The sequence below is a fragment of the Ovis aries genome, chromosome 24 (genome assembly GCF_016772045.2).
Source record: "Ovis aries strain OAR_USU_Benz2616 breed Rambouillet chromosome 24, ARS-UI_Ramb_v3.0, whole genome shotgun sequence".
Taxonomy (NCBI): Eukaryota; Metazoa; Chordata; class Mammalia; order Artiodactyla; family Bovidae; genus Ovis; species Ovis aries.
The window spans coordinates 341,769-357,348 of NC_056077.1; the positions used below are offsets into that span (position 1 = coordinate 341,769).

The 15,580-nt window shown below is 49.8% G+C and overlaps 2 protein-coding genes across 3 annotated transcripts in view; both read right to left on the reverse strand.

Moving 5' to 3' along the window:
• Positions 1-553: 553 nt before the first annotated feature.
• Positions 554-7,706, reverse strand: LOC121817883 (liprin-alpha-1-like). The gene is made up of 4 exons (XM_042240410.2): positions 5,714-7,706; positions 4,931-5,082; positions 3,916-4,088; positions 554-2,630 (listed from the first exon to the last, which is right to left on the reverse strand). Exons 1-4 carry the CDS (start codon positions 5,729-5,731, stop codon positions 2,575-2,577), a joined length of 399 nt encoding a protein of 132 aa, XP_042096344.2. The 5' UTR covers positions 5,732-7,706; the 3' UTR covers positions 554-2,574.
• A 2,032-nt stretch (positions 7,707-9,738) lies between these two features.
• Positions 9,739-15,580, reverse strand: part of LOC132658559 (liprin-alpha-1-like) — a 58,782-nt gene continuing 52,940 nt past the window's right edge. For both annotated transcript variants that reach the window (XM_060405829.1, XM_060405828.1), the window contains 4 exons: positions 14,654-14,740; positions 14,018-14,182; positions 12,626-12,840; positions 9,739-10,861 (listed from right to left, as the gene is read on the reverse strand). In XM_060405829.1, coding sequence (XP_060261812.1) covers positions 10,459-10,861; positions 12,626-12,840; positions 14,018-14,182; positions 14,654-14,740 — 870 coding nt within the window. In that variant the 3' untranslated portion in view covers positions 9,739-10,458. The remainder of the gene's footprint in view (positions 10,862-12,625; positions 12,841-14,017; positions 14,183-14,653; positions 14,741-15,580) is intronic.

The window sequence follows — 15,580 nt, forward strand, 5'->3', positions numbered from 1 at the left end:
ATCATGACAGTGTGCATTATCCTTCCAGAATGTAACCAAGCTCTCCAACCATCACTCTGAGATAAGCAAACTTAATTTCAACCAATTGTTGTTGGATTTTAACCACTGGCCTAAACTGTACTTTTTCTAGGAAGAAATGCTTTTTGTCTGCAGCATGAAGTGATTTAAAAGTACTGAGTGTTAAATGTGAGCTTCAAATGAAATTTGGGCTGAAAGGATGACTAGAAGACGACTATGAAACTCTCTGCTGTAACCTAGTCTCTGTGGACCTGGATCCCTCCTCTCCGTTGAGATGCTTCGGGGACCAGTCGCGATGCCCTACACCCGCCGCGGAGCCATGGAGCTGGACAGTGAAGGTGCCCCTTCCCAGACAGATAGCGGAGCAAAGCTCTGACACAGGCCTTATTTGTATGTAAATCATCTTTTTACCTCTGTTTGTAAACATGTCTAAAGAATGGACCTACGCGTACATTTTTAGATTGTGATGACACAGCTGTTCTGGATTGTATAAGTAGCAAATGTAACTTTTACTTTTTCAGTGGCACTTTAAAAAAGCCAGCAACAGATGTGTTCAGGTCACAGTGCCATATTTATTATGCAGCTGGTATCTCAGTAGACAGACAGCATGTCTCCTTACATGTGGGTTCCACCTTTAACTTACTGATACAATTCATTGTTATCGTTCTATTTTCCTATTAATCTTTTGTGAACTTCCCGAATATGTGACAAAGTATGTACAGGCTACTTTTGAACTATTTTTATCACAGGATTGTATATTGCTTTCTTTCAATCAAGTACTGAAGCAAAATTTCCCAGGGCCAATAAAGAGTGCAGAGGGTAAGCTGTACTCTCACTGAGAACAGACCAGAGCTGGCAATGGGAGCCCGAGTCATCACACGGACATTGTGTTAAGAGAAATGGACGGATACAATGGAAAGCCCAGAAGGCGGAAGCGTAGGTGTCCCCAGAGGACGACCGATGGTGTGTTCATGCCCTTGGCTCCGGAGACAAGAGGCTCCATCACTTCAGCATCTGCGGGGACAGGGCCCTCTGCTGCTGAAGCGCGGGCAGCAGGCAGAGGGTGGGAACAAAGTGCAGGTGTCGAGGCTCACAGGGCGGGGGAGCCGAGGGCAACCCTGACGAGGACCCGAATGATGCACGAGGGAGTGTGCGTGTGCACACTCGTGTGTGGGAGCTGTTCATGTTATGTTATCAACAGCCTATTATTCATATATCCATAGAAACAAGAATGTAGCAAGGGGAGGTGGGAGGGAGATTCAAGAGGGACGGGACATACGTAACCTAGGGGTAATTCAGGTTGATGTCTGGCAGAAATCAAGCGATACTGCACAAAATTATCTTTAAGTTAAAAAGAACATAGCAAGGTGGTCAGGAAAGTATGAAAAAAGGATTTCTCATAGAGAGTTATCCTCACCTCCATGTACATCTGGGAGCAGGCTGTCCACCATCATCAGAGCTTCCCCCAGCATCAGGCCCTCCCCCAGCATCAGTCCCTAGTCCAGCATCAGATGTGCCCCCCAGCATCAGGCCCAAGTCCAGAATCAGACCTTCCCCCAGCATCAGGCCTTTCCCAAGCATCAGGCCCTCCTCCAGCATCAGGCCCTCCCCCACTCTCAGACCCTCCCCCACCCTCAGACCCTAGTCCAGCATCAGGCTCTAGTCCACCATCATATCCTAGTCCAGCATCCGGCCCTCCCCCACCCTCCGACCCTCCCCCACCCTCCGACCCTCCCCCAGTACCAGGCCCCCCACCTCCAGTATGAGGTGTGGGAGCCCCACTTGTCTGATGCTCCTGAACACACTCAGGCAGCCCCAGAGCAGCAGGACAATAGCTCTTGCAGGAGATGCATCTTTAGGAATCACCTGTGGAGTAGCAGCAGCTGGGGTCTGTCCAGGCCAAGGAGAGGCAAAGAGAGGCACTTGTGCAGGAGGCTCTGGAGGCTGTGGGCACGTTCCCCAGCTCTGCTTCCTCCCCGTGCGGGCTTTGCTCTCCTGCTCCCACGGCGCTGTTCTTCCAGATTCAAGGTCTCCTTGACATCTCAAGCCTAAGTCCTGAGTCGCGTCCCAGTCCAGCGTGGCAGAGGGCTGGGAACACCCAAGCTCAAGGGCTGAAAGGATCCCAGGGGGAGACCCGGCCCCAGCGGGTGGCAGGGCAGGGGATGAGGGTGACCGCCCACAGAGGGCCCGAGCAGCACTGGAAGGAGAGCAGTGATGCCTTAGCTCACACGGGGACGCCTCCCAGCCTGGCACTCAGAGATGTTACCGCCAGCAGCTCTGGGGATACGGGAAGCCCACTGAGGGACACCATGCCACCCGGGTCGTGAGGGTGGGCACTGCTGACCATGGCCTCGGTTTTCATTCCAGTTCCAACTGCCCCTCCAAGGGCGGATGGGCCCCTCTTCCAAATGGCACAGGTGTTTCCTTTATGTGGGTGACCGCATTCCTGCCTGTCTCTGTGGGCACTGTTATCGCTCATCCTGTGTCTTTGTCTTTACAACCTGTGCTTGCTGTTCTCCCAGTTTACCTTGGGAGCAGCCCGGATTTTCTGCATTTCTAGTTGTCTGCGTCCACTGGGGCTTCCCAGGTGGTGCCAGGGGTAAAGATCCTGCCTGCCAATGCAACAGATAACAAGAGATGTGGGTTCGATCCCTGGGTCAACAAGATGCCCTGGAGGAGGGCATGGCAACCTACTCCAGTATTCTTGCCTGGAGAATCCCATGGACACAGGAGCTAGTGGGCTACAGTCCCTGGGGTCGCAAAGGCTCAGACACACCTGAAGCAGGGGAGCACACACTCAGGTTTTAGTTCAGTCGCTCAGTTGTGTCCGACTCTGCCACTCCGTGGACTGCAGCACTCCAGGCTTTCCTGTCCTTCACTAGCTCCTGGAGTTTGCTCCAACTCATGTCCACTGAATCATCATGCCACAGAACTGTCTCATTCGTTCTGCATCCACCAGAGAGGTGGCTGGGGCTCGGGAAAGTGCCTGGGCCCGCTGCGTGGGTGTGAACCTGCCCTCACCACTCCCTGGCTGCGTGACCGTCACTGCGTCCTCCTCTGTAAATTGGGAGGGGGCAGCACCTGCTTGGTAAGGGGCACACACAGCATCAGTATAGAATCAATGCACCATCCATCTCAGCATTGTATTTATAAATACTAGGGATAGCATTTAATAACCTGCTCCTTTTGCTCTCTTGCCACTTAACTGTGCTCCAGACCACATCTGCTCCACTTACCCCTGTAAACCCCAAACCCAGCACAAACAAGACTCAACAGGTTTGTGGCTGAAGAGGCAGGAACGTACTGTCCTCAAGGAGATGAAGCCAAGTGAGATGAGGTCCTAATGATAACCTTGTGTGATGAGGGGACCCCAGGAGGACCTGCGTGGCTGTGGGGTGGGGTGGGGGGCATGAGAAGAACCCATGATGAGTTCCTGGGGAAGGTGGCAGGAAGGAGGGCGGGCTGTTCATTGTGGGGTGTCCACAGATTGTATTTCACCCCTCACTGATGAGCACTTAGGCCGTTTCCAAACACGTGTCACTGTTAGGAGGAAACAATCATTGCCCAGCTCCTACTCAATCAAATTCGTAGAATATGTTTCTAGCATTGGAGTACAATCATCTGCTGTATTCATTCCATGCCCCGTTCATCCACCCATCCAGCCAGCCATCTCTTCATCCATCCACCCACTCACTAATCCATCCCTCCATCCATCCATCCATCCACTCACTAACTCATCTGATCATCTCAGACCCACTGAGAAGATAGACACCTCCTCCTCTCCGGCTCCCAGGAGGACCCCCAGCGTGAGTGACAGGAGCCTCATAGGGACAATGGGGGAGACACAGAAGGGACATGCCTGCAGGCCCTCCTCCCTCTGAACAGGGAAGCACCCACCTGGTGCTAACGCCTCCTTGCTGGGGTGTTCAGGCTGGCCCTTTTCCTTCCTATTAAACCAGCGGCAGATGGAGGACTTGATGCCCTTCTTCTTCTGGGATTTCTGCAGCGAGTCCTGCCTGCTGGTGCTATTGCTGGGGTTGTTCTCGGGGCTGTCCTCAGAGCCTGTCGAGCTTTGGGGAGAGAAAACGACCTTTAATAGGCACCCTCGTGCAAACACACACCCCTCCACAAGAGCTACTGAGAGAAACGGGTGTCCAGCAACATCCGCGCCTCAACCTCGCAGCAGACGGTGGGGTCTCCATCACCAAACACGCTTCACACGAGCAGTGCAGGCTTCTGGATACAGACAACCGCCCCAGGAAGCTGAGATTTTCTGCCTCGAGCTCTCCCCCGAGGAGGGCTTCACTCCAGGCCAGCTGGTGCAGAGGGCAGCCCGACCCACCCTCAGAGTCGCTGCTCGGCAGGTGACAACGCTCCAGGAGAAGGCGAGCTCCCCTGCTCTGGGTGGTTGCGCCCGCCTCCTGCAGGGTGACTGGCCCTGGCCGTGGCAGGAGAGCGATGGTCACCATGCAGGGCTGCTGGTCAGGTGACCACACGTGCCCTCGATCGCGTGCTGCCTGGCTCAGGACGGGAGCTCAGGTGGTGGTCTAAATGAGGACAGTGTCAGTCACAGGAGGGGACAGAGTCTCCTGAGACAAGACCCCTGAGGAAAAGGGAGGGACCCTCAAGAGCGAACCTGAGAGGTACGGGGCTGTCACCGTCAGGAACGTGCCCCAGGCCAGTCAGACCTCTCTCAAGAGCAGGAAGAAAGCTGCCACAGGAGTCAATCTCTAGAGAAGGACATTTTCTAAAATCACTGAGGTCACTGAGCTCTTCTTCCCCAGGACCTGAAGTTCACCACTAAACACAGGCACTGAACCCAATGGTATTCCTTTAAAATCATCCTTGCAACTCTTTCAAGACAAGAGGTGCAGGGCTCCTGAAACTGACGACGCGCACACAGGCCGCTTACTTGTGGGTGTCCCTGATGTCCTCTTGTTTGGCTGTGCGCAGCGATCCTGTGTGCAGGCGGTCCAGCCGAAGGGACTGCAGCATGGCGGGGGTCGAGGCTTTAGGTTTGATAGCAGTCTCATCATCTCCTACCTCTTCCCGGAAAGCTGGCAGCTGAGGGAGTGAGATAAGTGTAACATTGGCTAAAAATAGACTTTTGAAAATGGCAATCACACAGGCTTTACGTTATAACCAGAATCTTATCTGAAAATCTATTAGCTATGCTTTCCCACAATTACAAAAAGAAACCCTTGTTCTAGCTTAATGCCACCTTAAGGACAGTCTTGTTCAAGAGAAGCCGGGCTGTGGGGCAGCAAGAGCATTTGACTGAGTGCAGAGACCCTGGACGGGAGCCTCCCTGCAGCCTGGCTCTGCCCTCCCTGGAATCCAGTGACCAGACCGCCCTGCCGGGCATGACAGCAGAGCGACGCCAGCCCCGTGAACCCTGCATGGCATGAACTGCCCTGATGAAAGGACTGTCCTCATCGCCGGATGCTGCTCAGAAGCACCACAGCAAGAGTATGAAACCTCTCAGCAAAGCCACCCAGACCTTTCTGTTTGAAGGAGGAAAAGATACAGCTTGTGCCACCACCCAAGGTCATTTGGAGAGATGATGCAGGTTACTGGATCCCATGACAACAAGAGAAACACAGAAAAGGTACCTACACCTCCACGCGAACACCACATGCCTGGATCACATTTCTCCGTAACAGACAGACTGGGGGCCACACACTGAAGTACTTACACGCAGTTTGAGGGTCATGCGCTCAGAGCGGTTTCCATAAAGCACCCCCAGGTCTTCACTTCGAGATGATCCTGTATCACCCTAAAGGGTCGGAGGTTCAAAAGGGAGGAGATATATGGGTACCTATGGCTGATTCATGTTGGGGTTTGACAGAAAAGAAAATTCTGTAACGCAATTCTCTTTCAATTAACAAATAAACTAATAAAAACACAAAAAGAAGGTGATCTCTCCTGGACTCCCAGCTTTTCTGCTGGTCCTGGGTGTGAGCACAGGTAGGACAGTGTAGGGAAAAGATTAACCCCGCAGGGTCCAGACAGGTCTCACTGATACATCTGGGTGTGTGGTTAAGCCAGGGAAAGTTTTAGGAAACACACATGGCATGTATTTTTATAAACAATGAGTGCCTTGTTTTAACCAACTAACCTGTGCCTTTTCAGTGGGATTCTGTAAAGAATGCTGATCCCGTGCAGCTCCACAGGAGCTTGGTGACAACAAAGTGACTTACTGCAAAACACAGCTGAACTCGTTTAACAGCAACTGGATAAACTGGGCACCCTCCCCTGCGCTCTAACAAGAACCCTCCGACACCAGAAGGCTACAGAGCCTAGAAATTATCCACATGGAATTGAACAGGGATCAATCTCAAATTCAAGTTAAAATAAGCATTTCTAAAAATCAGAAAACAACGAACAGAGCAGGGAAGTGACGCACCTGGGCTGACTGTGGACTCAGTGGAGACAAACACCTGCCTCAAGGTCAGGGACCACGCCAGCCCCTTACCCCGGGCCTCCTCCTGAGCAAGGCCTCTGGGTCCGCAGCCTGGCCGCCCTCCCCCAGGATGGGAGCTGCCCCACTGGTGCCCACGGGGCCAGGATGGGCAGCACCGTGTCCACTTAACAGGAGGGCAAAGCAGGCCACATTGCGGGCGAGCGGCACACCCAGGTCACCAACCCCAGGGGGACGGCGCTGCTCTGCTGTGCCCAGCAGAAGGGCTCCCGGGCACTGAGTGGGCTGAACTGGAGCGCGGCCACCCCAGTCCTGCGGGAAGGCCCAGGAGTGCTCGGTCAGCGGGCTGGGAGCAGGAGAGGGACAAGGAAGGCCAGCCCGTGGGGCAGTGGACTCCAACAACAGGGGCTCATCCAAGTGACCCGAGCGGAGAGGCAGTGAGCTCCCTCCTGAGGCTCCCTCCATCATGATGCCATGACGGACACGAGAGCGTCTGGAGGAAACCGGGCTGGACGGCACCACGGTTAAGTGTCCAGGCTCTGATCAGACCAGTCTGCATCGTGCTGCTGGGTATGAGAGCCTGGGCAGGGTGACCGGCCTCACTAAGCCTCAGTGTCCATGTCTCCTGAACGGGGAGAGCAGCAGCCTGGACCTCACCTGGGGCTGAGATGACAGATGCAGAAAGCACGAGCCTGGCACACAGAGTCTCCTGCACACTGCGACCCACCATCATTAAACTGGCTTCCCGAAAATCTAACATCTATGGCTCTCATTCAGTCATTCCTTGTAAGAAAACACTAAGCGGAAATTCCATGGTGGTCCAGAGGTTAAGACTTGGCACGTTCACTGCCGGGACACTGGTCTGATCCCTGGCTGGGGAACTAAGATCCCATAAGCTATGCAGCACGGCAAAAAAAATAAGTAAAGAAAATTTAAAAATAATAAATAATACTATGTCTATTATAAACAACGAGATGATCAGAAGGCAAACAAGTGGGAGAAAGGCAAACTGTTACAATTATCCCAACGAATGACCTATTTCCAACAGAACCATCAACACAGTTTAAGTGGTGGGTGAGTTTCATTACTTCCATTAAAACGTCAGTTATTCACCAGGACATAACCACACGGTGTTCATTCACGTTAAACCAAAAGGACTCTAATACTTCACAGAGAAAGAAAGGCCTGCTAAATTAATAAATAGTTTACCTTTCGACGCCACTTCCTTATATCATGAGGCTGATAGATGCAGGCAAAGAAATGAAGAGAAACCAGATTCACTGCGACTTTGAAGCTAAAATTTCAAGCATCCGAATAGGCAAATACAGGAAAGCAAAAATGAGGGCAAACGTGTAAGTGACATGAAGATTCAGAGAACACGTGACTGGAAACAGATCATTTTTTTGACCACAGAAGTTAAATAAGCTGTTCAAGATTTACTAGAGAAACACTAGAAATTATTACTCAGGAAGATACAATTCTATTACATCATCATGATTTATTAAAGCACAGGATTCCGTACAACAAAGGCCCTTAACACTTGTCTATTCTCAGGCAAACTTCTGTATAAGTTATTTTCCCTTAATAAAAACATCTTATACTTTAAATTAGTAAATTAACTGATAAGGAAGTTACCATAATACCTATTTTAACATTGAACAAATCTAACCACCTCTTGGACATTAATGTAAAATCCTGACATAGAATTTGATTTAAAACTTCTCAAAATAAATTCATTAAAACAGGCTTCCTGTGAAAATAAGAATGAAAGCTACCATAATAGCAGGTGCCGTCTTTACATTTTATTAACCGTAAAAGACACGTTTCTAGAGTCTAATAGAGACATTAACTGTGCAAAAGCTGATGAGATTTACACTCTTAAATACGAGCACCAACACAGAAAGGAGATTGTGTCAGCTCAGTTCAGATCAGTCACTGTGTCATGTCCGACTCTTTGCAACCCCATGAATCGCAGCACTCCAGCCCTCCCCATCCATCACCAACTCCTGGAGTTCACCCAAACGCATATCCATTGAGTCGGTGATGTCATCCAGCCATCTCATCCTCTGTTGTCCTCTTCTCCTCCTGTCCCCAATCCCTCCCAGCATCAGAGTCTTTTTCATTGAGTCAACTCTTCACATGAGGTGGCCAGAGTACTGGAGTTTCAGCTTTAGCATCAGTCCTTCCAAGGAACACCCAGGACTGATCTCCTTTAGGACGGACTGGTTGCATCTCCTTGCAGTCCAAGGGACTCTCAAGAGTCTTCTCCAACACCACAGCTCAAAAGCATCAATTCTTCGGCGCTCACCTTTCTTCACAGTCCAACTTTCATGTCCATACATGACCACTGGAAAAACCATAGCCTTGGCTAGATGGACCTTTGTTGGCAAAGGAATCTCTCTGCTTTTCAATATGCTGTCTAGGTTGGTCATAATTTTCCTTCCAAGGAATAAGCGTCTTAATTTCATGGCTGCAATTACCATCTGCAGTGATTGTGGAGCCCCCCAAAATAAACTCTGACACTGTTTCCATTGTTTCCCCATCTATTTCCCATGAAATGATGGGACCAGATGCCATGATCCTCGTTTTCTGAATGGTGAGCTTTAAGCCAACTTTTTCACTCTCCTCTTTCACTTTCATCAAGAGGCTTTTTGCTCCTCTTCGCTTCTGCCAGAAGGGTGGTGTCATCTGCATATGTAAAAGTCCATTAATTCAACACTTAAGAGGATCATTTCTTTATGTAAGCACAATCTCATTTATGAATTATACATGATATGCCGTTTAGGATCCATCTACATTATGCTTGTAACTGCATGCTGCTGCTGCTGCTAAGTTGCTTCAATCGTATGTGACTCTGTGCGACCCCATGGACTGCAGCCTACCATGCTCCTCTGTCCATGGGATTTTCAAGCAAGAATACTGGAGTGGGTTGCCATTGCCTTCTCCTGGAACTGCATAGTGATTCACCAATTCAACTTACTGCTATGGGGAAAAACACCATTTAATGAGACATGAAGACAAAGCACCGACCCAACAAGGGCACGCACGCTGTGGACCACAGCACGGCCATGACCAGAGCAAGTGGGGGGACGGGGGAGGGGAGATGGATGGGAAACTACAGCCTCGGGGGCGGGGGAGGGGTCTGGATTGATGACAACCAAGCAGACAACAGGATGAGACAGGAAATCTAAACCAATGATGAAAGGAGACACACCGCCAGAGAACTCCAACAGCGAGGAAAACATACAGAACTGTTCTGTAACAAATATTCGGAAAGAAATCAAGCATGAGACCACAGAGAAATCCTCAAAGAATTTTAAATAGCAACTAATTAGCCAATGATGCAAATTATAAAAACAGTGTGTCAAAAGACCACAAAATGGACTAGTTCCCACTTCACAGGCCACTAAAAGGATTCACAGTTAATTTAACGATAACCTGACTAACAATGCAGCTAACATGAAATGGGTGGTCACAGAAGAATGTGATAATACATGTCCAGTTACAAAGCAGTGTTGTACACGTGATTTCATGGGATAGCAATGCACTCACAAAATCCAAGCTAAACACGCAAGAAAGTTGGAACATTTGCTTTGGAGCTGCACACTGTCACCAACAGCCCTAGACCGTCATCCCATTTTTAGACTCAGATAAGTGAGGCAGCCAACCTCTTTCCTGGGGCCCTGGGGCACCAGGCTCTTAACCTGGTTTCACACGCAGAGCTGGCCTGAGACCGTGGCCGGGTCCATCAGCAAGCAGACCATGGAGATTCCTGGTTTTGTTCCCACCGCATGCCCTGCACCCTGCAGCCAGGCAGCCCCAATGGAACATGTGCTGGACAGCTTCCCATGCCATGAGGGCTGCCTATGGTTACTTTCACAAAGCTGTCTGCTCCCTGAGAACAGAAACTTCCCTGCAGCTGCTGTGCCCAGCACAGGCCAGGTCCAACAACACAGAGGCAGGCTCTGGCTGAGTTCATGATGATGGGCTAAGCCTGTGGTCCAAATATGAAGACTAACTCATTGCTGTGCCATTGTGGAATGATTAAAGACTAGGCAGTTTAAAAAAATGTAGACCTCTGAGTGTAGCAAATGTACCCGATTTTCTTCTAAGTAAAAAGAGAAAAAGCAAAAAACAAACAAAATAAAGAAAACCCACGTCCTGGGGGAAGGATGGGCACGGAGGAGGCAGACACATACCACAGTCATGATGCCCAGCCGGTCTCCCTGCTGCGCCGGGCAGTGCCGCCTCCTTCTGGGCTTGGGCAGGGGCGGGCAGGAGCCGACAGCTGAGGAGCCAGCAAGCAGGTTGAGGGAGCTCACCGACTTACAACGATGGAGGCTGCCTAAGCGCCCCCTGCCCTCCCTGCTCTCAGTGTCCTCGGCCCGCTGCTCCGTGTTCTCCTTGTCTTCTTCCACCAAACTAAAATAGAATAAAACCCGTCACCTGCCCTTGTCAGCAGAGAAACGTGTCTGGACAACAAATTAGGCTGGCATTCTGTGTCATGATTAGCAAATTCCAGAAACACTTGTTCAATTAACATCTCAAGTAAAAGGTTCGACTTTTCCTCTTTTGAATATTCTCAAACTTAGAATAACTTAGCATTGAGTCTTACAAACTGGCCCCTGATCATTCACTCTTCATTTCATGTCTTTCCTCTAACATTCTGAAGGGGCCCTGGTGGCGACGCTCTTCCTGTGAGGAGATGCCTGATGTTGACAACCTTTACCTCCCTGCTCTCAGGGCAGAGATGCACGTCAGTGCCGCAAGTCTTTTCCACTGGGAATCCGGAACTCGGTACAATCAAAACAGCAATTCACGAACAAGCTGGTGTTTCTAAACACAAGTCTCCAGACCAGATGAAGTGCTGAGTTGATCTTTCTTTTTATTTTTAATGTAAGTTTGAATATGTACAAACGCATCTCTTGAGGAAGTTCTGCACCAGCTTTCTGTGAGTTTCTGGATTCATGTCAAAGTGCTGCACTAACCTAGAATTCACGGATTCTGCTCTTCTCCCCTAATGTGTTGTGGATGATTTTATATAGCAGTTTAAATACATGATGATGCAAATAAAATGATTTTCAAATTAAAATAAAACATTGTTATAGGAAGTAAACTCTCCAGCTTCACTTCCACATATACAACTTGAAAGTTTTTCACTGTTGATAACAAGTTGATGGACAGAATCTACCATTTATATCAAGTCACTTGTCACATAAGGATAAATCACTTTTACATGACAACTTGCTGTAAAAATAAAAATATTGATACATAACCGATCCACATTTCCTGAGGGGACATGGAAAGACCATGCTTCTGATCTCCTCTGTGCTCAAACATGGCCCACAAAACCGTCTGTCTCGCCATCAAATGGGCAGGCGGCACCACTTGCGTTTCCGGGTTGTCCCATTCGCCCCCTGCCTTTCTCCCAGCCCCCCGCACTCGGTGGACAGGAATGGGCACCTCGGCAATGGGCTGACGTGATGAGAACAGACTAAGCAGCAGCCTCTGCCTGGTCCTGTGCATGGTCACCGGCCTGTGGCCACTCTGAACATGGACTCGGGACACGGGCATAGCTGTGTGGGTGTGGCACCAGGCAGGGCTCGGGGCCCCCAGCCACCCGGCTGCACCCAGACCCAAGGGCCCCTGCTCACCACGAGGCCAGCCTTTGGATTCTATCCCGTTTTGTAAATTGTTATCATTGCCAAGATGGTGTCTAAAGAAAACATCTTAAATATACTGATGAGATGAGAAAAACTCAAACACATGTCCTTGGACCACTGTCTTACAACAAGCCAATCTTCACACTGTTTATTAAGTGAAAAATGAAAATGCACATCTGAGTCAGAATTTGCCAACCCCAAAACCTGAGCTTTTCTCTTCCAGGTGGCTTTTCACCAGAAATTGGTGGGCTCTGAGGACACAGGAGGGTGCTCGGGCCACAGCGGACACCGCCTCGGCACCTCACCCACCTTGGGGCTCAGAGCTGAGGGGGACACCCCAAAACGCCTTGGACAGAACCCCCCGGCTGACCGAGCTCTATCATCAAGGGCAATCTCAAAACTGAAAATTCTTGAAGCAGACCTGAGGTCAGGTTTCTTACTATGGAACACTCAGACTTCCCTAGGAGAAGGCAGCTCCTCAGAGAAATCGAGTTTCCGGGGAGCTGAGTTCGGGATCACCCACCTGATCTCTTCGTTCATGGCGTCTAGCAGCCTCACACTCTGAGTCTTGGCATCGGCCTGCCCGCTGGGCGACAGCTGAGTGGCCAAGCTGAAGAGGGTGACCCTGTCGCCCTCGCCATCAGACACGCCCTCATCACTCTGGAACACCTCGGCCATGTCCCCCAGCATGCTGGCTTGCTGCGCACGCTCCCAGTCCTGCTCCTTCGCGGTCTGCACCTGGGCATGAGAGGACCACGTCTCGTCAGCGACATTCAGGGCAGCTCAAGTCTATCAGGAACTGAACCCAATTTTACTTGGAAGCCCTGACTCTGGAGAAATGTGGATAATCCAAAAAATTGAATCAGACTAAAGAAATAAGTAAAGACAGCAAAACTCCACCTGGAAAAACTCAACTCGAAACTGAAAACACAACATAGAAAGAAAATACATGGGGATGCTATCCCTCCCGAATACCACCAGGTGATTAGAGTCAGAATTTGTCTTCTCCAGGACAAAGGGGTACTGAAGACATCCTGCAGCTCTGAGCCACAAGGCTAGCTTACTAAGCATTAAATAACCCAGGTGGGTGGGTCCTCAATCAGAAAGAGAAATAACACCTGATGCCCACCACTACAGCCTTCATTCTTTTTTAAATGAAAGGATTCAAAGGACAAAACCTTAACTGAAATTACAGGATGACTGATCAAGCTTACCTCTTTATGTGTGGCACCTAATTCAAGCTCTACATATAACCACACTCTCAGCTCAATCAAAGGGGCCGAGTCACTGTGTGTTGCTGTGTGTATGTGCGTTAGTACACTCTTAGTGTACACTCACCCTCATACGTGGATACTGTGATAGAATACCGTTAACGTCTCTCACTGATCTTAACGTCAAGAAAATCTTTTTAACAGCTTTAAATTCTAAGCTTGAGAGAACAAAATGTTATCCTAAATTAATTCTATTACCCAGTTTTTTACTGCAAGTTGATACACAGACTATAATACATCTTGAGACATTCATGCCAACTCATACTTTTTAACTGGGGGCTTCCCAGATGGCTCAGTGGTAAAGAATCCGCCTGCCAATGCAAGAGGGCAGGATCGATCCCTGGGTCGGGAAGATTCCATGGAGTGGAAAATGGCCACCCACTCCAGGATTCATGCCTGGGAAGCCCCATGAACAGAGGAGTGTGGTGGGCTACAGTCCACAGGGTTGCAGAGATTCAGACATGACTGAGCATGTACGCAGGCAACGCTTTTTAACCATATAAAACTCTGACTTCTTACAGAAAAAAAAATGTATATACAAGAATTCAAGAAGCTCAAAAGTCAACTAGTTACATAAATAAGTGCATCACCCTCCGAACAAGGCAGCAAGTGTACAAATCCAGGACGGCCGGGGGGGCTGGTACCTTCTCATCCACGGCCTTGTGGTGCTCAAAGAGCAATCTCAGCGCCCTGAGCACCTCCACCTCGCTGGTCATGCTGGCTGGGGACTGTGCCTGCCGCTTGCCCGCTGTCAACTGGAAGGATGGCTGGTAACGGGAAACCAGGAACTCCAGGTAGTCCAGCAGCAGCTGCAGGGCGGGGCCAAAGGAGCACCTTTAACCTCATGCTCGAATTCAGGCCCGATAACTCCTCTCAGCCTCACGCTATAGCCAGAAACATGCTAAGGCACGTCGGAATCCCGCCAGTTCCGTCGAAATTTAGAGTGGACTTCCCCAGGGGCCCAGTAGTTAAGACTCCACACTTCTGCAGGGGTCACAGGATTCAATCCCTGGTTGGGGAACTAAGATCCCAGACAAAGTGTAGTGTGGACAAAAATGTAAGTTAAGAGCACTCCCCCCTCAAATGTACTAAAATTACATTAGCTCTCATCATAAATTTGAAACAAGGTATGAGAACCCCAAACTGATCCACCCAGGTCTGCTCAGTGGGAAGATGTGAAAAACGACTTGAAAATCAGACAGAGGTTAAGGACAGCAACACGGAGGCTAGCGGTGACCCACACGGGGCAAATGTCAACACGTGAGAATCCCCATTCTGACCCTGGTGTTGTTGATTTCGGCCTTGAGCACTGATATTTCCTCTTCTCGTCTCCGAAGATGCTCCCTAATTAGTTGTATGTTCTTCTCCTAAAAAAACAAAGAAATGAGAAACTAAATGCAAACATAATTTAAAAAGACAGTGAGACTGTCAAGACTGGCTCTGTCAAGTCTCTCCAGGCTCCACATAAAGGCTCTCCTAGCCCCTCCAGAGAAGAGGGGGTCCACTGACCCCAAGACCACACAGACCGCTACAATTCAGACCAGCCTTCAGCCTCCCCCTCGACCTGGCAGGCACACGGTAGGGGAGAACCCGGAATCCAAGCCTGCCTTCTCAAGGCCCAGGACGTCTGAGAAGCTTTCCAAAAGATAAACCTAACAACAAAGTGGATAAAGAGATTCTTAAAGGACACACAGACCAGTGACCTAGAGCCACTGGGGAGAAGGAAGGAAAAAGGGAAGCCACCAGGCTTTGGAGTGTTCCTCTGGGAAAAAGGCAGATGGCACCCCAAGGCCATCTGTTAGCCTGACTCCACGGAAGCCACCAAGTCATTCAATCCACTGGTTAAAATGTAAAATTGATGTTATATGTATTTTGCCACAATTTGCGTGCACGCGGGGCTGTCCACGTGGTGAACTTGCTCAAGCTGGCACACGTTCTATTTTTCTTTGCAGAAATTAAAAACTCCTGGGCTGCGTATCCCCTACTACACACTGAGTGTGCAGCACCAGGAACAGTGCCCAGCACTCGTGAGAGGCATGTAGCAGACATGTGTAGCTATGAGGGTGTATGTCAGACACGGAAGCAGTAGGTACCAATGATTAAAATACTGGCCACACTGCTCTGTGCTTTGGAAGATGGGAGACCTTAATGCGCTTAGCCTTTCTACTTCAAGGACTGACTCTCTAGCTCGATCCTCATGCCCCAGA